This window comes from Schistocerca piceifrons, chromosome X (genome assembly GCF_021461385.2).
Source record: "Schistocerca piceifrons isolate TAMUIC-IGC-003096 chromosome X, iqSchPice1.1, whole genome shotgun sequence".
Taxonomy (NCBI): Eukaryota; Metazoa; Arthropoda; class Insecta; order Orthoptera; family Acrididae; genus Schistocerca; species Schistocerca piceifrons.
The window spans coordinates 715,501,606-715,528,069 of NC_060149.1; the positions used below are offsets into that span (position 1 = coordinate 715,501,606).

Here is a 26,464-nt window from a genome sequence, read left to right on the forward strand (position 1 = left end):
TCTCTGTGGACATAGGCGAAGCCAACATTACGATCAGCCATTGAGCTGTCAGTGGAAACAACTTCAGAGCCACGGAACACATCAAGAATCAAGAGGAAGTGACAGCGAAGAGTGATGGGGTTAACAGAGTCCTTAGGGCATGCAAAAGATCCAGACGAAGCTTCGGCCGAGGTGTACACCAGGGAGGTGTATGTGAATGGACCTCAAGTAGAGGTGGTAAAGGGAAGAACTCCAGTTTGGAGAGAAGGGATCGCACATGAACAGCAATAGTGAGCCCTCACCTGGGCCGCTGATGCGGGAGATGGACTGCCGCAGGTGGGGGAAAAGGAGACTGTAATTTGGATGCTCAGGAGGACTACAAATGTGTGCAACATAACTGGTGAGCAGTTGCACATGTCAGATCCACAATGGATGGGCTCTGGCCTCCACCAGGACACTGGTCACCAGACTCGTTCTAAAAGCTCCTGTCACTAAGCAAAAGCCACAGTGGTGCACTGGATGGAGAAACTCAATGCTCAGGGTGCTGCTGAACCGTAAACCAGACTCTCATAGTCAAGGCGGGATTGGACAAGGGCTCTGTAGAGCTGCACCACCGTAGAGCAATCTGCACCCCAGTTGGTGTTGCTCAGGCAGTGGAGGGCATTGAGGTGCTGCCAGCACTTCCATTTAAGTTGACAAAAGTGAGGCAGCCAAGTCAATTGGGCATCGAAAATCAGTCCTAAGAATCGATATGTCTCCACTACAGCGAGTGGATCATCGTTATGATAAAGTTCTGGTTCCACATGAGCGGTACGATGCCGACAAAAGTGCATGACACATGACTTCACAGCTGAAAACTGGAAGCCGTAGGCTAGAGCCCATGACTGCGCCTTATGAATGGCTCCCTGTAGGTGCCGCTCAGCAACACCAGTACTGGAGGAGCAATACGTAATGCAGAAGTCATCCGCATACAGAGAAGGGGAGACCAACGGCCCTACAGCTGCTGCTAGGCCCTTAAGGGCCACTAAAAATAGAGATACACTCCATACAGAGCCCTGCAGAACGCCATTCTCATGAATACAGCGGGAACTATGGAAGGCACCAACTTGGACACGGAAAGTACAGAGCGACAGGAAGTTTTGCATAAAAATCGGGAGGGGGCCCCAGAAAGCCCACACATACAATGTGCCACGGATATGATGTTGCAAGGTCGTGTCATATGCTTTACGTAAGTCAAAAAAGACAGCAACTAGGTTTCTGCATCTGGAAAAGGCTGTTTGGATGGCAGACTCGAGGAACCAAAATTATCAGTGGTAGAGCGACCTTGGCTGAAGCCACCCTGACAGGGAGCCAGTAAGCCACATGACACCAGGACTCAATCCAGCTGCCGACACACCATACGTTCCAGCAGCTTACAGAGAATGTTGGCGAGACTGATGGGCCGGTAGCTATCCACAACAAGCGGATTTTTATCGGGTCTTAGCACCAGAATGATGGTGCTCTCCTGCCATTGTGATGGAGAGATGACATCGCACCAGATCCGGTTGAAGATGATGAGGAGACGTCACTTGTAGTCAGATGAGAGATGTTTAATCATCTCACTGAAGATCCGATCTGGCCCAGGAACTGTGTCGGGGCAATATGCCAGGGCACTGAGGAGCTCCCACTCTTTAAAGGGGGAGTTATAGGGTTGAATGTGGTGTCTAGTGAACGAGAGGACTTTCCTTTCCATCCGCCATTTGAGGGTGCAAAAGGCTGGGGGGTAGTTCTCCGATGCAGAGGCTCGAGCATAGTGCTCAGCAAAGTGCTCGGCAATCGGGTCTGCGTCGGTAGAGAGCACGCCATTGATGTTAACGCCGGGGACACCTGATGAGGTCTGGTAAACAAAAAGACGTCTGATCTTCATCCTGACTTGGGAAGGTGATGTATGGCACCCAATGGTCGACACATACCTCTCCCAACGCTCCTGTTTCCATCATTTTATAAGCAGGCAAACACAGGCACAGACCTGCTTAAAGGCTATCAGGTGCTCTAGGGAAGGGTGGCGCTTATGTCGCTGTAGAGCTCACTGACTCATGGAACTGATGGGGCTACAACTGGTCTCGTAGCGACGGCATAAGAGGAGGTCACAGCCACAGGATGTAGTCACTCAAATTTCCTATTATCCTCAGTGTAGGTCACTCGGTCCAGGGTCTTGTATTCCACGATTTTCCTTTCTCGCTGTAAAATCCTGCAGTCTGGTGAGCGAGGGGAATTATGCACTCCACAGTTGACACAGATTGGAGGTGGGGCACATGGCGCGTACTGGGATGGGATGGGATGGGATGGGATGTTGGAAGTACAGCGGAAAGACACATGGTCGAGCTTCCAGCACTTAAAGCACCACATGGGGAAAAGATATATGGCTCGGCATCACAGCAGTAGACAATCACCTTGACCTTCTTGGGTAATGTGTCACCCTCGAAGGCGAAGATGAAGGCACCGGTGGCAACCTAATTATCCCTCGGACCCCAATGGATGCACCGTAAGATGAACTCCTCATCATTCTAAGTTGATATGCAGCTCGTCGTCTGACTGCAAGAGAAGGTCCCTGTGGAATATAATACCCTGGACCATATTTAAGCTCTCTTCAGGTGTGATTGTAACAGAAACATCCCCCAACTTGTCAGAAGCAAGTAATGCCTGTGATGTGGAGAGGATGACATTTTTATAGGCTTCATCGAGACAAGAGTCCCCATCAGATCTCGTACATACAAGATACCAGGGCAAATAATTTTCATTGCCATCCTTAGTCCGGCATTCCTCCCATGGTGTGGCCAGGAAGGGGAACGACATAGGATCATACTTCCTTGAATTTTACTGAGACTTGGAATACTTAGAGACTGTTGGCGTTTGATCACTAGCAAGCGACAACGTGGTATGCTTCATCGTGCATCATCCGCCCTGATGCCACCCACTACGAACAGAAGCCCTCCCCACAGGTGCCACCCAGCCGCAGTAAAGGCCACCGGACAGGACGACCATTGCTGGGAGTCCTGATGCCCCAGGGTGATGGGCATCTACTTCTTGGCATACATGGGGAGTTAACGGTGCAGGCATCAGCAGAGCGATCCCTGTGTAGTCAGGGGGCTACAACCAACAGGGTACATGGTGGCCCCATCACAACGGACTGGCTACTGTGCTCGATATGAAAGAATTCCGTGGTCATTGTCGGCACAGAAAATGACACTGCACAGTGGATGGAGGAAAGGCCAAAAGGTGTTAGACTCCTTTTAGTCACCTCTTATGACAGGCAGGAATACCTCGGGCCTATTCTAACCCCCGGACCTGCAGGGGGGTTTTATCAATGGACCGGGAGCTTTCCACCTAGGTAGTTTGGACCTTTTAGTGAGTTTTGATGAGTATCTCTATTTACAAAGGTACCTCCTGTTGATTCCTTGGCATTAATTGGTAAACAGTTTCAGTCGGGCTACACTGCTTTGTTTCGGGACGCTCTTTCGGCAACCTATTTTATGTTTAACCAACTCTCTCCTTTAACCATTCTGCCTGTAGAAGGAGCCACTGACTTCGAAAGCTTGACTAATTATAACCTTCCTTTATGTGTGTGTTCTGCCACCGCTCGGTGAGTAGACATTCAATGTAGTATGACAAGACATTAATTTTAACCACAGAAACATCTTTTTGGGACTCCATCATAAAAGAACCTGTTGAAATATGCTTCATGGAAAATCTAATGAACCATGACAGCAGCCACCAGCTGGATAATGTGTGGCCCGTCATCACCAGTATTTGCTCCAGGCGAAGACGCCAGAATGCTATGATGATTGTGGCGAGCAGCAATGCCCAAGACAGCTGATCTTTGCAGTTCCACCACCGAGAGCGCTGCTGCCGTGCAGTGTGGTCCTTCTGTCAACATTACTCTGACGCATGCGCGGCAATACTATCATCGCGCTATAAAAGGCAGACCGCAGAAAACATTTGTCAGTCTTCGATGGCTCACCTGAAGATGACTGGCAGGTGCCCAGTTGAAATATCAAGAAGTGAAGTTCATGATGACCACCTGCAATCCTGAAATCTCTTCGAACATTTAATTCACCGTGTTTTAAATTTGTTCACTGATTTTGTGACATGAACAAACTATGTAATTATATCAATGAAACACCCATATCCGATAGTGGTAGCAATCTTGGTGCAGTGTGGAAGATGCTGCAGATTAGGAGTTTCTGTTGGCTGCATTCTCACCGTTCACTACTTATGTACCATACTTACGCAAGTTGGCAAGATGAGAGGGGAATTATTGGCAAGTGCAGATCAGTTAAATTGGGTCACGTTGGTAGTGCAACTGCTAAGGCCGTCCACTTATGAAGCATTTCCATATTGCATTTGTTATATTGTAAACCAAGCACAGCTGTGTTTAACCTGAAGGTTGGTTTAAAGGCTCCAGCAACTTACTAGACATGGTGGTGGTCCCCATAAGTTCCTCCCACCTCTGAAGCAATGTAATACACCCAATTAGAAGAAGACCTACAGTTCAACATATACTCTAAAACACAGTGCAACTTGACTTGGCATTTATCTCATTTTTAGAGATGAAATAAGCAATAAGTAACAGAAAAAGTCATAGAAACAACAGAGTACTGAACCAAAACCTTTAGCTTTTGGGTGTGGAACTTAACCTCACTTTTTTTCCTATCCTCTCTGTTTCTTGATCACTTTTCATCAGCATTTCTGTGCAGATGTCACTTGACATTTCTTTTACTCTATCGATGAAAACTTCACTCAGGTTCTTTTATTACAGAGGGTGGCCAGCCCATCGGCACACGCTGAGCTACCGTGTCCGTAACCAGCTGCTTACTAACTCACCAATCCACTGAGGCACATTAAACTTTTTTTTATACCATGTTTGACAATGTGTCTTGGGATAATATTGTCACAGAAACTTAGAGCTATGCAGAAAAAAAATGATCAATGAAAATACAAAAAAGAAAACTAATCAGACAAGGATCCCTGTTAATTGTAATGAAATGAAGATATCCTCTGTGTTATGCATAATAATGGCTGAAGTAAAAAAAATTAAAAAATTCAAAACTACTGGTCTTAAAGTGTCATCATGCCAACACAAAGATTTTTGCATATCACTACATTTTTACATTTTGTAAATACCAATATGACTGACAAGATGGATAAATTATGCAAAGTCACATCATGTTCAACTATTTTAATAAAAAATTCAAAGAAGTATATGTAATGGAAGAGAACATTGCAATCGATGAACCGTTAATGAAATTTAAGGGACATGTGTTATAAACAATTTAATTCCTCAAAGAAGGTGAGACATAGGGTAAAATAAATGGTGCAAGTCGGCAACAGGGCTATTGCCATAATTTTAAAATATATTAAGGGAATGACGAAACACATCATGCTTACAGTTCATCTGAAACAGTTGTGACGAAGTTATCAAAGTCAATACTAAATGAAGAACGCATTTTGTACACAGATAATTCAATTCTTCGCTGAAACTATTTCTAACTTTGATTGAAAATGGAAAAAATGTTGGTGGGACAGTACATTTCAATAAAACAAATATGCCAGCAGAATTTGTTAGAGGAAAATTTAAAAAGGGAGAATGCATAATGAGAGGCTGCAATGGCATTTTAATGCTGAAGGATACACAGGACGTCCATATTATTTCTAAACAGCACAAAAGAGTAGAAATGACTGAACGTAATGGAAGACAATGAAACCATACTTTCAAACCAAAATGTATTGTTGATTACAACAGGGAAATTATTGGTTTTGACCACCAAGATTGGATATTAGCAGATTTTCTTGTTATGAGGAAATATTTGAAAAGGTACTGAAAAGCCTTGCTTTATGTTTAATATTGCACGATACAATTCATATATTCTGTACAACAAAAACACTATGAAAATGAAACAGAATTACCCCGGATATAGACTGCAAATAGCAGAAGCATTATCAGAAAATGTGTAGTCCCAAGTTGAGATGAGGACTGTTTTTGGAGATGTACCAATGAGACTACATGCACAGTATCGGAGTTACTTTCTGAAACCTATAGATCCCACACCAATGAAAATTCATCGAACAAGAGCTTGCAAATTATGCACAAAAAATAAGAAATGGAGTGAAACAATGTGGGACTGTGAAAATTGCCGTGTTTTGTTACATGTACCCCATTGTTTCAAAAAATATCTCACAGTTGAAGATTACTAATTGTCTAGAAGTTTTCTCTTCACATTTCATCTGGGAATTCAAAACCAACCATTATATCAGTTACATACCTTTCTGAAATGTGTTCTAACTGCCTTTCAAGTATTAATTTACAAAGTGTTAGTGATATATTATCCACTTGCAAATAATTAATCATTTTTGTTCACTGATGAATCAATCACATTTACTAACCAGACATCTTAAAATTATTAGTTGTATACAAATGACGTTTATTATTTCACAATACCTTATGTTGTGCTGAAATATACATGTTATACAACACATACATTTTGCACAGGTTCGAACGTATGGCTAAAAAGCTCAATAGCTCAGTCATGCGAATGACTGCCTGGCTTACTATGACCCAAGCAATGAGGTAATCTAAAATTTCCTTCCAAACCTTGACAGCTCTTTCTGATAAAATTGTCAGCCACAACCCACATTCAAATACTTGTCCCATTGTCAGTAGTTTGAATACTAAAAAGGTTGCACCCAATTTTAAATTTCATCCAACTAATCCTATTGAATCTACCCATGGCAGTGATTATAATTCTCCAGTGTTGCCAGGACACTTATTCGGAATAAATTAATATTTTAGGAGAAGGATTTCACCATTTTCACTATTTACTTCACATTTCATCTGGGAATTAAAAACCAACTATTATAATGGTTTCATATCTTTTTGAAATATTGAATTGCCTTTAATGTACATGCTAGAAGACAAATTTTCCACAGATTCCAATATTTTTTCCAATTAATGCACCAATGGTTAAGAACAGTTTGTATTTAACAACAAATCTATTCAACATAAAATTTGGTTTTCATTCCATTATGTGATGCTGTACTCTAGTTCCACAGCTGACAAACATTCTATTTCATAGACGAATATTGATAGAACTTGCATTTCCTTCCTCTTATTTCAGTCACAACAACTGATGTTAACACCTGCTCAGATACCCGAGCCCATTAAAGTACCCACTTCGAAGACATGAGGAGGTGCACTAGCCCCCAAAACGAATCCACCCGACAAATTAACGATGGGGACCAATGCACTGGCCACCTTGACATTTAGGCAGTTTTCCACATCCACTTACGTAAGCAGGTGCTCTGCAAATACATGAGTGAGTGATGGTATTAAATTAAGACAGTTGGTAACTATGATCATAATTACAGACCATTATATTAAGACCATCACTTACTTATGTATTTACAGAGCACCTGATGGTAGTAATATGCTGAAATGAGCTCACTGTGAATGATATAAAATAAAAACAATTTACAGAGCAATGTAGCTCGCTGATATTCGTAAGAATCATATAGATTGATCTGATTTGGTTTATTTATTCATCCAATTATCACCACAGAATGATATAGGATTTGTCATTGTAATACAATGAAAATAAATAACTCGAAATACACACACACATAGAATATATAAAAATGTTTTTATGAGAACACGGCAAGTGGTTGGCCATGGAATTTCTGAAGGAAGCATCTCAACATTTGCCAGAAATGATTTAAGAAAACCATGGAAAACCTAATTTAGGGGCCCAAACAGAGCATACTCCAGGCTCCTGAATATGAGTCCACTGTCATAACAACTGCACTTTCTCATTTGGTTAATCCCTATGGCCAGACAACTTATATTTACATTCAGAAAACATCATCGACATTTAAGGTTAGCAGGATCACAGGAAAGATAGAGGGTCATATCCCCTCATTTTTTGCAAAAAGACACTTGTATTACTGTATTTGTGACATTTTACTATAGAATGAATTGTGGTAAATACTCTAAAACTGATCAGCTAAAACACACAACTATTATGTCAGTAATTATTTCATATAAACAATACTCTTTTTACTGTTTATGAAAGCAGAACTTTTCTATTACTTAGCAGAACTACAAAAAATCCACAACATTGGTTGAAAGCACATACCTCTGTACAAACCCCTCCAGTAAGGAATGTAAGACGTGAGCTCGGTATCGCATCAATCGGATATCTTGTGGTGTTGAATCGATACACTGGCCATTTTGAATGGGTCTTTCAAACATATTGCAAAACTCAGTTCTGGACCCTAGATAATTTGGGCGCACAAAGTCAACCATGCACCAGTATTCCAGTAAATTGTTCTGGAGTGGATACCCAGTTAACACTACTCGCCGTTTGCTACGAATTTGTTTCAGGGCTTGAGATATAGACGCATGGCTGTTTTTGATACGATGTCCTTCATCACAGATGACTAGGTCTGGTCCAGGCTTCACCAATGCGGCCTGCATTTCTGAAAAGAAAAGTACCACTGTCATATATTTTCTTTAGGAGCGAAAACAATGTGGTTAGGGAAAACAGATCCAGAAGAGTACTTGTGCTGGCACAGGCAAGTGTAGCAGCATGTTGCAAATGGTAAAACAGGCTGTGAGGATAGTGAGGGGTGTTGTAGTAGTGGTGGTAGTAGTGATGATGGTGGTGGTGAAGCTGAAACTGAGTAGGACTGCTGGGAGATGGACATTCACAGTCTTACAATCCACACCAAAGTGAGGGGTAAGAAGCTGAATGGGAGTGGAGGGGGATTTTCAGGCACGAACAGCAGTGGAGGAGGATGAAGGACAGGGACATGAAGAGACTCAGACCAGTGAAATAGCAAATCTGAACAATATGTTGGAGACATCCGTACATTTCTGAGAAGCTAGTGTCATCAGAGTGGCAGAGAACCAGATGCGAAGCAGCAGTTGACAATGATGGTGGTGTGGTCAGTAGCCTGCTCACCCAACAGGTGGTCAATCTTTGTCTCGCACACAGTTATGCTGTGGTCATTTGGCAATAGACAGTTGAGTGATCCTCATGCCCACATAAATGGCAGTGTGGAAATTGGAGTCAAGCTGATATATTAAATGGCACCTTTCATAGTGTATGTTGCCTTTACACTAGGTGACTGCATTGGTTACATCTCGTAACTGGGTCTCTCACATGGATATAGCACATAGCGGAAGGGATTACAAATGGAAATGGCGTAATGGAGGAAAGGATATCTTTTAGGACAGGTGAACAGCAGGAAACAATTTTAGGGAGATGCAAACAATTTTGGGGAAGATCTTTCTCATCACAGGGCATGGCAAAGGAACTCAAAATCCTGACAAAGGGTGTGGTTCAGTTGTGGTAGTCCATTAACATTTTAGTTACAAAATACATGTAGTAGGAACAAGATTGGAATTTATTCACTGTAGTAAGAAACCCTCACAGTCATAACAGGAATTGGTAGCAAACTTATGAGCGTAAAGCCACCACTGCAATTTTCATTGTGGAAATCCCAAATGCCACCAGTCATACATAGGGACTTTAATAACTGGGTACGCAATATATCAGCCCTGGGTAGAGAAGTTTACTCACAGCCTTTAATATCAGGAGACTCCACATTAAAAGACTGATGAAAAAATGCTTGTTGTTTCAAATTTGTTCAAGCAGCATGAAAGTACTTGTCATACAATCAGGAACTGTCGACCCTACTTACAAAACCGTGCCTGGCAAGTAAACAAACACTGCCATTGCAGCCAGTGGAGTCACATTGGCACTGTTTCAATTCAGTATGTTATACACAAGTGTTTCTAGGGTGATACAATTCTTTGTAATACAGTCAGCTAATACAGAAAAACATTTTTGGTTTGGACACTTAACTCAATTTTCATGCACCCACCTGATTCTACATGTGTTGCACGAATCAGTCAAAGCAAAACTCATCTGATTATAGTACCAAAATGTAATCCGTTCAATCTTTTCAACTTCTTGGTCTTCATCATTAGAGGTTATTAAAAAAACATAACAGGTCTCTCAGGCTTTATGGTGGTTTTATAGCAGTGAATGTGTGGACTGAAGTCAAATCTTTTTCCAACATTGCAGCCAGAAGATCTGGTATCACATCCAAATCCTAGTGAATTCTTCTGGAAGACTGACTTATGTAATGTACATCAACAATTCTCATTAGACATTGTCTCTCCAGAATGTAAGGTTCTAAAAACTTCTTTCAGGTTGTAGAAGTACCTCCCTCTACATTGTGGCATGGTAAGTCTACATCAATTTTTTGAATATTTTTAGAATTGTTAATCAATGCTGTTCTAACTATATTTACATGGGGTCAAATTTAATCACTTAACAGACCATAAAACCCTGATCAGTTTTCAGCCCTAAATAATCTCTCCCCAGTCAAACAGCTTGAAGGCTCCAGTGGCAGGCCATATTACTAAGCGTCTATTAATATTCAGTTCAGTACATACAGGGTAGCCAATATCTGGGTGCAGATACCTCCTATCAACCCATTGGCCCGAATCCACATTTGGACAAAACCATATTAGCATGTTTTGAGAGAGCTAACCCAATTGTCAATGCATTACAAGAACTCCAGATTATCACATCCAAAATAGTATCAGAAACTTCCAAAGATCTTACATTATGCAAAGTTGTACAATGGGTTCAAAGAGGAAAGTCCAATCATCTGTCCTCTTGCAAGGACAAACGCAGTGGCATGCTGCCATGTTTACAGATCTCGAGGGAGGGAGGGAGGGAGGGATGGAGGGAGGGAGGGAGGGAGGGAGGGAGGGAGGGAGGGAGGGAGGGAGGAAGGAAGGAAGGAAGGTTAGCATTTAATGTCCTGTCATTAGAGGCAAAGCACAAGCTCAGATATGAAAGGATGGGGAAGGTAAACTGGCTATGTCCTTTTCAAAGGAATTATCCTGACATTTGCCTAGAGTGATTTAGGGAAATGGCAGGAAACCTAAATCTGGATGGCCAGAGGGGATATGAACTGTTGTCCTCCCAAATGTGAGCCCAGTGAGCTAACTGTGCCACCTCACTCAGTTCCACTGCTCTGTAATAGTCGAAGACATCAAGTGTCTAGTCAAGAAGTGAACAATGCATCTCGCAACAAGCAGCTCCATATAAAATGTTCTCCTCTTGGCCCCAAATTACATAACTTTGGTACAACTTAAATTTGAATTTTCCTTTAGCATCTACTGACGTAAGTGACCTAATGCAAGGTAGCTGTCAAATTACAAATTCAACTTTTGACAAAACTGTGGAAGTTAAGTTCTATGACAGGCAGTATTCAAGAATGTGACACTGATTATAGTACAGATGTGCAGGCCACAATGCTGACACAATAAATGTACTGTAATTACTCTATGATGCAGCCAGTATACCACATTTACCTGATTATAAGACGAGGTTGTTCCCAAATTCACCATGTGAAAAATACAGGGTCATTTTATATTCGCAGACTAAACTATTGCTGCTTAGGTTAACACTTTTACATTGTGTAAGGGAGTATTGAGGGATCATCATACATGTAGAACTGAAGCTTTGGCCATCGAGGTCACATGAAGATTTATTTTGAATAATTCGGAAGGGCAGGGTGGGTAAATGTTATGTTTGAACAGGCTCAAAGCTTCCCAATACACCGAAGCACTTGATACGGTATCAATGTTGCTCGAACAATCACATGACATTTGGCTTGCACGGCGCTAGTGGAAGGATACACCAAAAACTACAGACTGGGCACTACAACAGACTATTGCTCTGCTTAAGACTTGTCAGTTTTTTTTAACAATGGAGGAAATACCACTAAATTCTATCATCTTACAAACTCTTGTTGTATCTGAACAGGTTTGCAATAAAAGTTCTCATACGTGTATGGAAACCGTGTACAAACATTAATGCTGCTCTTTAAGTAAAGGTAACATTCCAAAGTGGAAATGTTGTGCTTCAAAAAACATCACTTGATTCTGAATCCAGATCAATATTTTATTTGACTGTGAAAGACTGAAACGATTTACTAAGTGGGTTGCAAATGAGAAATTTAGTCGCTGTTCACATATTAGAATAACGTAAAAACATGACCAGCTTTTAATCATTTTAGTATATGATGATTACATTCAGATGAAACAAGAAGGAATATTAATTCAGAATGATATGTCTAATAAACAAAATAAATCATATTGAACTGACTGAACTGTTGTCACGAGATAAATTACAGTGCCAATACATATCGTGGAGATTATACTAAGAGACATCAATTGATCATGGGACAAGCAAAAGTTTGAGAACTGGACTGAATAGCGTTTGCAAATATTTTATTTATGTATTAGTTGCTGTTGTTACATATCACTTGTGCACCACAGTAGATACCACAGTCAGTATTTCATAGCTGCTCAAGCACAGCACTACGGAAGGGCTGGAAGGGGAACAGTGATACCACCTTGGCTGAGAACTAGACAAGTCCGGGGAGGGGAGTCATGAGCGGACAGCAAGTTATGTCATGTGCCAACAATGGGAATGAATACAATGTATTTTGGCTTTTCATGAACACCTACCATGTTTAAACTGCAGTTTTCCTGAATCCATTTGTAGTCAGAATTGAACTGACTTTAAATTGGACAAATACTACACAATATCACTCATTTCTGCAGGGTACGGTAAAAATCTAGATAGGGGTCAGAGTGTACTTGTGTGTTTCATGCAGCAATGTTGTTGACACTCACCGTGACATTTGATGGAACAAAATGGGGTATGTCAGCTACCATTTCTACGTAGCCAATGAGAGGGCAGCGGACAGATGATATGTTTGGAAGCAAGAGACATTGTAACATTCTCATGTCATATAGAAACAAAATTCAAAAAGTATTCAATTAAAAACAGCTGAGTTCTTAGGTCCTATGGTAACTAGAACCTCAGAATTGCAACATATCAGGAAGAAACAGCCAAATATTTGCAAGAAATGAGATACAGATTTCACAGCTGTGCTAACAGGATGATGGTGATTAAAAACAGTGATATCACAGATGACAGAGCTAGTATGCAAAAGAGATAGAATAGAAAACAGTCCACAAATTAATTTAAACCATTTCTTTCCATTTATTTCATTTCTCTTTGTATTATCAAAATGCAGACAATCAATAAATGGCATAAATTTAGAATAGGTATAACAGGGTATGGGTGGGGGACAGTAAAGTGGTGTTTGAGGGAGCATAAAGGGGCAAAATGGAGATGGAGAGAAGGTAGGACACCTAGGATCAGTCGGGAAGTTAGACAGATGGTGGGGAGAGGGGGCGGAGATAGCACAAAGGACATGAGTAAAAAGACTGTGGGTTTTTGGTGGAATAGAGGGCCATGTAGTGCTGCAATAAAACAGGGAAGGAGCTAGATGGGTAAGGACAATGACTCACGAAGGTTGCGGCTAGGAGGGTTATGGGAATGCATTATATATTGCAGGGAGAGTTCCAATCTGCACAATTCAGAAAAGGTGGTGTTGGTGGAAGGATCCAGATGACACTGAATGTGAAGTTGTCACTGAAATGAAGAACATCATGTTTGGTGATGTGTTCAGCAATGGGGAGGTCCAGCTGTTACCTGGCCACAGTTTGTCGGTGGCCATTCATGCAGACAGACAGCTGGTTGGTTGTCATGACCACATAGAAGGCACCACAGTGGTTGCAGCTTAGCTTGTAGATCACATGATTGGTTTCACAAGTAGCCCTGCCTTTGATGGGATAGGTGATGCTTGTGACCGGATTGGAATAGGTGGTGGTGTGAGAATGTATGGGACAGGGTCTTGCATCTAGGTCTATTAAAGGGATATGAACCATGCAGCAACGGATTGGGTAGGGGTTGTGTAGGGATGGACAAGGATATTATGTAGATTTGGTGGGTGGCGAAATACCACTGTGGGAGAAATGGGAAGGATAGTGAATGTGGCATTCTTCATGTCAGGGCACAATGAGAGGCAGCCAAAACCTTTGTGGAGAATGTGATTCAGCTGCTCCAGTCCTGGGTGGTACTGAGTCACTTGGGGAATCCTCCTCTGTGTGTGGATGGTGGGACTCTGGGAGATGGTGGGTGACTGGAGAGGTGAAGCACATGAGATCTGTTTGTGTACAAATTCCGAAGAGTAATTACAGTCTGTGACGGCCTCAGGGAGACCCTTGTTATATTTTGAGAGGGACCGCTCGCTATGCAATGGCCATGGGTGGCTAGGCTGTATTGAAGGGACTTCTTGGTATGGAATGGGTGGTAGCTGTTGAAATGGAGGTACTGCTGGAGGTTGGTTGGTTTGATACTGATGGAGGTACCGATGTAGCCATCTATGAGGTGGAAGTCAACATCAAGGAAGGTAGCTTGTAGTGTTGAGGAGCACCAAGTGAAAAAATGGGGGAGAAGGTGTTGAGGTTCTGGAGGAAAGTGGATAGGGTGACCTCACCATCAATACAGGTCACAAATATGTCATCGATGAATTAGAACCAAATGAGGAATTTGGGATTCTAGGTGTTTAGGAAGGATTCCTCTTGATGGTCCATGAACAGGTTGGCATAGGATGGTGCCATGTGGGTATCCATAGCTGTATCCCAGATTTGTTTGTAGGAGATGCCTACAAAGAAGAAGTAATTGTGGACAAGGATATAGTTGGTCATGCTGACTAGGAAAAAGGTTTTAGGTCTGGAATGTGTCAGGTGTTGGAAAAGGTAGTGTAAGTGTAAGACCATGGGCATTAGGCATGTTAGTACAAAGGGAGGTGGCATCAATAGTGACAAGCAGGGCACCATGTGGTAGAAGAACAGGGACTGTGGAGAGTCGGTGGAGGAAACAGTTGGTATCTTTTATATAGGATGGCAGGTTGTGGATAATAATCTGGAGGTGTTTGTCTACAAGAGAAGAGATTCTCTAAGTGGGGGGCACAGTAACCAGCCACAACGGGGCATCCTGGGTGATTGGGTTTGTGAAATTTATGAAGCATGTACACGGTAGGAGTCAGGAAGTGGTAGGTGTGGGGAGGGAGGGAGGGAGAGGAACACTCTGGGGAATGGTTCTGCGATGCGCCTAAGGATTTGAGGAGAGTCTGGAGATCCTGATGGATTTCTGGAATGGGGGTCACTATGGCAGGGTTTGTAGGTGGATGAAGCTGACAGCAAGCAGAGTCCTTCTGCCACGTAGTCCTTGTGGTTAAAACAACAGTGGTGGAGCCTTTGTCAGCAGGTAAGGTTACGAGCTCTGTTCAAAACATTCCAGAACTTTAGTCTATAAAAATTTTCCACATTTACCTTTTACTTACTGTGCATGTCCACCTTCGAAATACTGTCCTCCACAATTGATACACTGCTCCCAACACTATTTCCACTTCCAGAAGCACCCTTGGCATGCCTCTTGTTGGATCTTGCGAACTGCCATCTGAGAATTTTCTTTTATCTCGTCTATCATTGCAAATATTCATCCTCTCAACGGCGTTTTCAACTTTTGAAATACAAAGAAAGTCCACAGGGACCAGGTCTGGAGAGTACGGAGGAAGCAGCACAGTGACTTTGTTCTTTGTCAAATAGTCATGCACCAACAGGGATGAATGTGTGAGTGCATTTACATGATGCAAGAGCCATGAACTGTCTACCCACATTTCAGGCTGTTTCCTCTCACATTTTATCACAGGCATCGCAACATGTCCCGACAGTACCATCGATTAACAGTTTGTCCCTGTGGCACAAACGCGTGATGAACTAATCCTTCAAAGTCAAAGAAAACTTTTAGCACGTCCTTGACATTTGAACTAACCTGACAAGTTAGTTTGGTCTTGGAGAACCTTTCCCAATCCACTAAAAATATTGAACCTTGGTCTCAACCTCATAACCATAGGCCCACATCTCATCACCAGTTATGATTCTCTTAAGGAACGTCTCATTCTCATTTGCATGATCCAAAAGCTCTTCACAGATTGTGAGGTGAAAGTCTTTCTGGTCTTGACTCACGAGTTGTGGGACGAATTTAGTGGCAACACAATGCATTCCAGGATGCTGTGCCAGGATTTCATGACTTGATCCAACTAAAATGTTACATTCTCATGCAATCTCTCAGTCAGTCTGTCTTCAATTGGCATGCATAATTTTGTTGCCGTTCCTGACATGAGTGTCAGCGGTAGACAGGGAAGGGCGTTCTGAACAAGAGTCATCTTTAAACAGTGTGAGGCATTTGTAACACCAAGTATGGCTTACGCAAACACACACATCACCGTACACTTCCTGCATAAATTTGTGTGTCTCTGTAAAGATTTTCTTGAGGTTCATGCAAAATTTAATGCAGATGCATTGCTCCTCTATCTCTGCCATCTCAAAATTTGCAAACTGTATGATCCAAAGTTCTAGTCAATACAGCACTTAAGAATAACTAACAGGCAGGCAACAGTGAAACTTCTGGCAGTCGCACATTAAACACAGGAGTGAGCAGGGATGCCAACCACGTATTGCTCCAACACACCACTGGCAAGAAATTACGAATGTTACGGAATTTTTTGAACTACCTCATATACTGTCAGAATCAATTTTTAGGTGGTGGACTGCAGTTCTTTCTGCGGATGTAAGGTTAGTTTGCAGTTGAGGAATTTGGGGACGAAGGTGAGGCAAAGTTCAAGGCCAAAAATTTCTGCAAAGTTAACAGGGGGTGATTTGGGAGCAGTGGGGTCGATAACGGTTAGATGGAGGTTTAAAATGAGTCAGGCAGGGTTCAGGGTTCAACATTGGTCTTTGGTTGAGTCTCATTGGTAGGGTTGATGGTGAAAAAGTGTTTCCACTGCACAGAGAATGAGAAGAAGAGAAGGTCTTTAACAAATCCTGATTGAACTGGGGAGTGGGGCAAAAGGTGAGGCCAGGACTGGAGCAGCTGAATCACATTCTCCACAAGGGTTTAACTACCTCTTGTCATGGCCTGAAATGAGGAACGTCCTACCCAATATCCTTCCCACCCCACCCACAGTGGTATTCCACTGCCCAATGAACCTACACGATATCCTCATCCATCCCTACCCAACCCCTGCTCCTGTCCCCTCGCCTCATGGCAAGGTAACAGACCTAGATGCAAGACCTGTCCCATACATGCTCCCACCACCACCTACTCCGATCCGGTCACAAGCTTCCCATCAAGGGCAGGGCTACTTGTGAAACCAGTCATGTGATCTACAAGCTAAGCTGCAACCACTGTGCTGCCTTCTAGGCGGGCATGACAACCAACAAGTTGTCTGTCTACATGAATAGCCACCGACAAACTGTGGCAAGGAAACAGCTGGACCACCCCGTTGATGAACACATTGCCCAACATGATGTTCTTCATTTCAGTGATTGCTTCTCAGCCAGTGTCATCTCACCAACACCGGCTTTTCTGACTTGCACAGGAGGGAACTCTCCCTGCAATACATTCTATGTTCCTGGTCTCAATCTTCGTTAGTCATCGTCCTTACCCTCTTAGCCCCTTCCCTGTTCCCACTCCAGTACTACACAGCCCTCTATTCCACGACATATCCAGTATTCTCCTTTTCCACTACCCCCAGCCCCCACTCCCCTGCCATCTGCTTAACCTCCCAACTGTGCCTAGCTGCCCTAAGCTCTCTCCACCTTGTCCCTGTATGCTCCCACAAGCAGTACTTTACCGTCCCCCACCTCTTCCCTGTTATCTGTCCAACTTCCTGCACCAGCCTCTTCCTTACCCCCACCACCCAGTTGTTTCTCCCATCATGCGCAGGTTCTCGCACTCTGGCCTCAGCAGCCAGACACTGTGGTCATGTGTCTGCGAGTTGCGTTTGCGTGAGTGTATATGTGTATGTTGTCTATTTCTGATGAAGGTCTTGTTCGTCAAAAGCTAAGTTTCTGACGATTTTTTCGTTGTGCGTATCTGTGACTCAGCATCTCTGCTATATGGTGAGTAGCAATTATCCTTTACATAATAATGTCACATTACATCCTGGATTTTCCACTGTTTGATTTTAAACAGAAAATGAAAAAATTAGACCTTAAGACGAGGAACAATAAACCTAATTTGTTTTGAAATACCTGAGAATAAATTACAATTTAAAATAAGCAAAATGTACAAGTTAGATTTCATTGCATACTTCAGCAGAAATATAAGAACATCACTTAAAAAGCATTAAAATAAGAAATTATGAAAGCAGTTGCAGTTATAAGAGAAATTTTAATTTCCCAGATATCACTAGAATTTTTTGATGTAGGCAATAACAGAAGCTCAAAAAAACAGTATTTGTCAGAGTTTCTTAAAATTATAAATTAAAGCAAGAAACAAAGAAGCAGATCACATTATTGATTTACCGTACTCTCCAAAAGGGTTATTCGGGGGAAGGGGGTGAGATCTTAAATTTATTATCATAATGTTTTTTAATATTATTACATAATGTCCACAGAAGTGATTTGCTCCAAGCAGCAAAACATGAACATCAAAGAAGCCATTATTTTTACCTTATGCTGATAAGGAACTTACCATCCAGTAACACTTTAGTCTTGTCATCTTCATCAACATCAACAATATCTGCAGACTTTTTTCGGCGCTTTTTTGTCTTATGTGCACGTTTCAGACTTAACTGTCGATATAATTCATAGCCAATGAGTAAAACACCACCATTCTTTGACCATTCTTGTATAACCTGTAAGGAATTGATAAAATTACTTTCAAAATAAGCAAATCAAAAGATGTATTTCATTTTGATGACTTTTTAACTGATCTAAAGCAACTCAAATATGAGATCAGCCCCATGTTTGTGTTATGTGAAGTAGCAACATACCAATGTTTACTGCCAAGTTACCATTTCTTTCTTAGCACTGACAATTTCAATGTTTTGACAAATTCTACTATATGTAAAGATCAGCCAGAACTCATGTTAACAACGAAATGATGGAAAGAGTACAGAATGCTGCTTTTATATTTTGTAGTCAACTTACTTGAAAATGAAATGGGCAATAGAACTGTGTTGTATGACCTTCTTTATGTAGTGGATGTTTGTCTGTGGGACAGAAGCCAATTATCTAGTATGAAGGAAGGATAAATTAAGCCTCACAAAAGAAGTCAAAAGACAGAAAAACTACATAAATTACATATATCCATTGTAAAAGGTGACACAATGATTATTATAGCGGAAAGAGAGACCTCAACGTACTGAAGGGACAAAAGAAGACAGGACAAAATTCTCACAGATTACACAAGCAGAAAGTGGATGTGAAGACTTAAGATATAAACTCTCCAATGCAAAATGTTATAGCATCCAGTCTTCTTTCCCCTATTACTGACATGAAGTGAAGTAAATAAAAACCTATGGTGAGAGGGGAGAGGGAAGGAGGACGAGAGTGTGAGTGTGGGTGAGAGTGGGTGAGGGTGAGGGCGGGGAGGTGTGAGGCGGGACGGGACAGGTGAGGGTGAGTGCAAGGCAGAGTGGGAAGGGCAGGGTGAAGGTGAGGCAGGGCGCTGTGGAGCAGGGTGAGGGCGGGGTGGAGCGGGGCATGGGGAGGGTGGGATGAAGGCGGGAGGTTAAGCATGGAGAGGGAAAGGTCGAGACACACATGGGAATGACGAGCGGGGAAGGGGTGGTGAGACTGAGAGGACGGGAGCGGGGGGCGCGACTGGGGGGGGGGAGAGGGGGCCGAGAGGGGGCCGGGAGAGGGGAGTTGGAGGGGGCCGGGAGAGGGGAGTTGGAGGGGGCCGGGAGAGGGGAGTTGGAGGGGGCCGGGAGAGGGGAGTTGGAGGGGGCCGGGAGAGGGGAGTTGGAGGGGGCCGGGAGAGGGGAGTTGGAGGGGGCCGGGAGAGGGGAGTTGGAGGGGGCCGGGAGAGGGGAGTTGGGGGGGGCCGGGAGAGGGGAGTTGGGGGGGGCCGGGAGAGGGGAGTTGGAGGGGGCCGGGAGAGGGGAGTTGGAGGGGGCCGGGAGAGGGGAGTTGGAGGGGGCCGGGAGAGGGGAGTTGGAGGGGGCCGGGAGAGGGGAGTTGGAGGGGGCCGGGAGAGGGGAGTTGGAGGGGGCCGGGAGAGGGGAGTTAGAGGGGGCCGGGAGAGGGGAGTTAGAGGGGGCCGGGAGAGGGGAGTTAGAGGGGGCCGGGAGAGGGGAGTTAGAGGGGGAGATGGAGGGGCTGAGAGGAAGGGGGCTAGAGAGAAGATGGAGAGGACGAGAGGAAGTGTGCGAGAGTGGATACGGAGAGGACGAGAGGAAGGGGGTGGGGGGGAAATGGAGAGGACGAGATGATGCAGGAAGGGGGGAGGGGAGGATGAGAGGAAGGAGGGAAATGGAAGAGTGCGAGGAAGTGGGACAGGGAGATAGGAGGAAGAGGGAAATGGAAAGTGAGAATGGACAGTGAAACTTTCAACTGATGGTGACTTCAATCTACCCTCAATATGTTGTCGAAAAGACATACCTAAAGTCGGTGATAGACATAAAACTTCATCTAAAATTGTACTATATGCTTTGTCCAAAAATGCAGTTGAGGAGCCCACTCGAAGCGCAAATAGTTGTGGAAACATACTCAACTTCTTGGCAACAAATAATCCTGAGTAAATAGGAAGCCTTATGACAAATACAGGGATTATTGATCACAAGGTTGTTGCAGCAGGAGTGATACCGTAACATTCAAACCCACCAAAAATAAATTAAAAATATATCTATTTTTAAAAAGCAGATAAAAATTTGCTTGGTGCCTTCCTATGAGACAGTCCCCATTCATTCCAAACTAACTATGAAAGTGCCTACCAGATGTGCCTTAAATTTAAAGAAATAGTATCAACAGCAAGGGAAAGGTTTATGACAAATTAATCATAGATGGTACACAAAACAAGTCAGATCACTGCTGTAGAAACAACAAAATTGCACATCTAATTTAAAAGAATGCAAATCCCTATGACTGGCAAAGTCTTACAGAACCTCATAATTTAGCATAAACTTCAATGTGAGATGCTTTTAATAGTTTCCACACAAACTCTGTCCCAAAATCTGACAGGAACTCAAAAGATCTTTTCGTCGGATATGAAGTACTCAAGTCGCAGGACTCAATGAATACCTTCACTGCACAATAGCGACGGTAAAATCACCAATGACAGCACCAATAAAGCGGAGTTACTAAATACAGTTTTCTGAAATTCCTTCACCAAAGAAGACACAGAATGGTTCATTTAGCACTGCTCATTGTAACCTGTCTACTGTGTGCCTAAGTATCTGTATTACCATTTGTATTATTAACTATGGTTGTTCCATGCATGCCCACATAACTGTAATCAATCACTTACGAGGACAGATGGTTTGACAGTGGACAAGCCCAAAACTATTCGCCATCAATAAGTAAAGGAGACATCCTAATGCAACTTACAATGGTATTCCAACCATTTCATTCTTTAAAGATAAATCTACTGACCCACTTCACCTCCACCATGCTGGAGATCAGTAAACAAGTAAATATTCCACAGTTCAAATTAAGAACTGCTGCCAAGATGAGTAACTTAGAAGTAGATATTATCAGTCTAGCAAAATATCTTACATCAGTTAAGGCAAATCCTTTAATCCAGACTCTATAAATAAGATTACTTTCAAAGTATGCTGATATAATATCGCTGTACCTAAAAAGCAGATACAGCCACTCACTCAACGAAAGATCCATACCTAAAGACTGGAAAATTGCACAGCTCACACCAATGCTCAATAAAAAAAAAGTAGGAGTAATCTGATGAATTACAGACCCATATCATTTACGTCGATATGCTACAGGCTCCTGGAACATATATTGTGTTTAAATAATAAGAATTACCTCACAGAAAACAATCTGTTGACACACAGTCAGCACAGATTCAGAAAATATCAATCTTGAGAAATGCAACTAGCTCTTTATTCTCACAAAGTAATGAGACTTATCAACAGGGGGATCTTAAATCAGTTCAATATTTCTAGTTTTTCAAAAGACTTTTGATACCATTCCTCAGAAGTGGCTTCTAATCAAACTGCATGCCTTTGGAGTATCATCTCAGTTGTGCAACTGGATTTGTGATTTCCTGTCAGAAAGGTCACAATTCATAATATCCGAGGGAAGTTGTCGAGCAAAACAGAAGTGATATCTGGCATTCCCCCACTAAGTGTTATAAGCCCTCTGCTGTTTCAAGTATTTATAAATAATTTAGAATACAATCTGAGCACCCCTCAGATTGTTTGCAGATGATGCTGCCATTTACTATCTAGTTAAGTCATCAGAAGGTCAAAAAGAATTGGAGAAGACAAACCAAAGACTGTTTTATTGACAGATGGCTGAATAAGAATCTGAAGTGCCAATCTCCTCCATGTAAGTCCACTGTCTTACCGCTATGCCACCCCACACGGTGACAGATTTACAATCTTTATATTGAAGTACACAGACAGCCATGAACTATAATTCGACCCCTTATTAGTAATGGACCGTGAAAATTTCCTGCTAGTTTTATGATGAACAACTGTGAACCTCTACGCACATTCTAAAGAACCAGTACTAATATTCACATAGGATTCAATTGAATTACTAATACAGGATGTATACGCGGATAAGGAAAAAAAAATTCTGGATTTCTCCCAGATTTCCCGGTTAAAAAAACACTTTCTCCCGGGTGAAAAAATACGTTTTCCCTGTTAACTGACAATATATTTTCTCTCGGAACTGTATAACTTATCAGTCTGTTGAATGATTACAGTTTTATATACAGGTGTAGAATTTCCCGGTGGTTTAGAAAACTAAACACAGGGAAAAAATGCATTTTGGAAAGATCTTTGATGTGCAGCAACATGTACGCTGCATATTTTCGTATTATGAAAGCATAAATTCGAATTCCACCAAACACCGCATGTTATTTTCCGAAACATTGAAATTGAGATTGCGATGCGCTTTTGTAAGCCAGACATAGCTCATGTCAAGTGATCTCTCCAGCTGATGACAATGCGTATTCAGAGCTTAGGACATGTCATGTAGTCAGCCAATAGCAACATCACTGTTAAGTAGCGTGAACACATAAACAGAAAAATTTAATGGTTTAAATTAATATACATAGTGTTGCTACACGATACGCAAAGCTTTCACATATAATATTGGTCTATTAAGATTAATATGCTGCAAGAGAAGCTAAGCTTTAACATATAATGTTGGTCTTTTATGCGCGTATTACAATTTAAGATATATGACACAAATGTGATCGTAAAATTTTTAATAACTACATTAATGTCTGACCTTCTGGGTTTGAAATTCATCTAAATGGCTCGTCATCAACGAATTGATTTTTAAATGAGTCAAACGCTCTGTGATTTAAGAAATTCATAGTACATTCTTGCACATAGCTCCAGCATAACTGCCAGAATGGTCGTTGATGGTAACGCTTTTCAAACCACCATTCGGAATATTTTCCCGCAACCTGTTAGAAATAGGTTCGTTTCTACAGTTGCCAGAGAGTGCCAGATGACAGGCGTCACCGCACTTGCGCAGCTACGATGTCGATATCGTAGGGATCCCGTATGTTCGTATGTGTAAAACATTAAAAGGTCTTACATTATGTCATAAAAGAAACAAGGCATCAGAGGATACTCGAGGAGCACCGGAATTTCGTGACCCATACTAAAATGTGCACATTTAAAGTGCACATTTGTATGTCCAGATTCCTAGTGAAGTATGTCACGACCTGATATTAAGCTTTTCAATGTGGTTTTCAAGATGTAAATTTTCTTGGAGTATCAATACTGTGTTATCTCATGTTTGGTTCTTTATTATGGCATAATGCCATACGTGCTAGAAGTTGAAAACGTGCACTCGAAATGCAGTGAACAGTGTGTGGAATTAAACACTTCATTTCAAATATACTGTCTGCCCCAGCGGAACAGATTAATAGAAGAAAAATTTCTTTAGCAAACTGACAAAAATAACTTCATTGTTCTGCGAGGCAATTAATGCTTGACTGTCAGAAAGGTGGAAATAAAATAAAATCTGCAACTAATAACACATTTTAGCCTTCCGTAATTATGCGAATGTATTTTAATTCACTTGATAGCTCCCGGCCACAGAAATCTGTTTTGTTTTCATTTGACGTAAGAGCAGTCAATGTAGAGGAAACAGCAAGATCACTAAATGGAAACATGGGTCACATGGCGACTACCCACTTCCCCACTGTAATTTTGACTGCTCTGCGCATCAGCCCTGGCTCTACGATATTTCCGAACTGGGGCAATAACCCGCTATCCCTCAAGCATTTGAGATAGGACGTAAAATAAAAATTTTACACGCTCCCAGGATTGGAATGACTCCTTACCCTCTCCTTTAAAACCCACATCCTTTCGTCTTTCCCTCTCCTTCCCTCTTTCCTGATGAGGCAACAGTTTGTTGCGAAAGCTTGAATTTTGTGTGTATGTTTGTGTTTGTTTGTGTGTCTATCGACCTGCCAGCGCTTTCATTCGGTAAGTCACACCATCTTTGTTTTTAGATATTTTCCCTTTATTATTTATATATATATATACAAATATATATATACTCTCTCTCTCTGTAGTGCCTCTCCTGCTGACAGTTGGCCGGTTTGACATCCTGTCCCTCTTTAAAAAAAAACTCTTCAGAAAATTTCCACTATTTATTCCCTATCGGTTCAGCTTTACATAACGTGCTTTCCTTTCTGCGAAAGAATCTATTATCTCATTAAAGTTTGTCAAACGTTTTGCTACATGAAAAGTCGAAATTTCGTTGTCTAATACTGAAAAGCTGTCAATACAAATAAGACCCAAGATTGGCGTGGTTTCCCAATCTGATTACGTCTATTTTGTCACTGTCTGCTAGATAAAACAAAATAGGCATTTCTAATTCTGCAACAATTGTAACACACACCAAATAAACGAGACTGTTTTGGCACAAATGGTCTTTCTTGTAACGACAGAATATAATTCACAAAGTACCAACATCAAATGCCTATTAGGCCCACTACAAGCTAAAAGCTTTACGTTAGGAAATAGTTTCACACTTCATTCCTATGCTCCAGTTTCTCAAGCATGAGATCGAAAAGTAGTAGTAGGAAATTTTTATACAAATTTGGAATAGTCATATTGTTCCATAATTTGTATTATGTCCCCGTTTCTTCTCCTTCCTCGTTCTAACAAACAGTCTTGTTATCACTAATTCTGTAACTATTCCTGCCAATGTCAAAGCTCATTCGCCGGTTAACTTCACTAACTCTGCCAGAATCACCGGTTTAGTTATCCTGCGATTATTCTCCAGCTAGGCGTTGTTACATATTCGTACAACACGTTTCCCGCGCTTCTTCCAGATTAGAACTTAAAGCGGCTCCTAGCCAGGGACTGTACAACTGGCCCTTACTAGTACAGCCATCTGGCCAAAAATTTTTGGTAAAAAAATTTCATTTTCTTGGATACACTGAGAAGGTAATACGTAACCTTTTTTACCTGTTATTCGTTTATTTCCATTCTGGTAGTCTGAATCTAATTATAACAACGCTGATCATTCGCAAACCCAATCAACCACACAATCAGGCAGCAGTTGGCATTCATCCATTTGGCCTTACTCCGCTCAGCTCCTATAGCCCCGTCCCCTTTTGTCTGTAGGAAAGTTTGTTTCTACATGCGACGAGGATTCCCCGACAGAGACATCATGTACACTACGAACGCATTCACAAATCAACTTACGATTCATTCAGAAATCCACATAGAATGTGTTCAAAAATGTTCAAAAACTGACAGGAATGCGTTTCAAAGTCATATAAATAATTGATAGACCCCTCCTAGGTGTGGACCTGATGTGCATGCATGGATCTGGCAGCTTGGGCGCTCCAGTAAAATTTTCCCGGTAGCATCTAACTGCTTGCTGTAACTGCTTACACAGCCAACAGCCACATTTCTGTAGCCAGAAGTGGGAGAAGGTAATACTCAACTGCGGATGCGCATATTCCGCTTGTAACTGCTAATACATATCTAATGTAAACAGTTGTGAAGTCACGCTCATCGGAGGCAATTTGTTTTTACGAAGCATTGCATAGTCTTCCTAAAGCCTTTGACACCTTTTGCTGTTGGCAGACGCTTGTATGAGCACTGTGGTTCAAATGGCTCTGAGCACTATGGGACTCAACTGCTGAGGTCATTAGTCCCCTAGAACTTAGAACTAGTTAAACCTAACTAACCTAAGGACATCACAACATCCATGCCCGAGGCAGGATTCGAACCTGCGACCGTAGCGGTCTTGCGGTTCCAGACTGCAGCGCCTTTAACCGCACGGCCACTTCGGCCGGCTATGAGCACTGTGTTTTGTTGCTTTATATGGTGCATTTCCTTTGCAATTTAAGTTTTATTTTCGTTTTTTCTCTCATTCATGTTTTATTGCTGCAGTAATTACTCTGCAGTAGCGGAATACAGTAATATCCTTTGTCAGAGTATCGGTTCTTACCAGTCAAAATTACAAAAATTTAACTGAAAACAAAAATAA

At 42.1% G+C, this 26,464-nt stretch overlaps 1 protein-coding gene across 1 annotated transcript in view; it reads right to left on the bottom strand.

Annotated features, from left to right (window-relative positions):
* LOC124722666 overlaps positions 1–26,464 on the bottom strand; it is a 509,646-nt gene that overhangs the window by 140,076 nt on the left and 343,106 nt on the right. Inside the window, exons 11-12 of the mRNA XM_047247811.1 lie at positions 18,498–18,660; positions 8,148–8,490 (exon numbers count right to left, since the gene is read on the bottom strand). Of these exons, the coding sequence (XP_047103767.1) occupies positions 8,148–8,490; positions 18,498–18,660 (506 nt within the window). The remainder of the gene's footprint in view (positions 1–8,147; positions 8,491–18,497; positions 18,661–26,464) is intronic.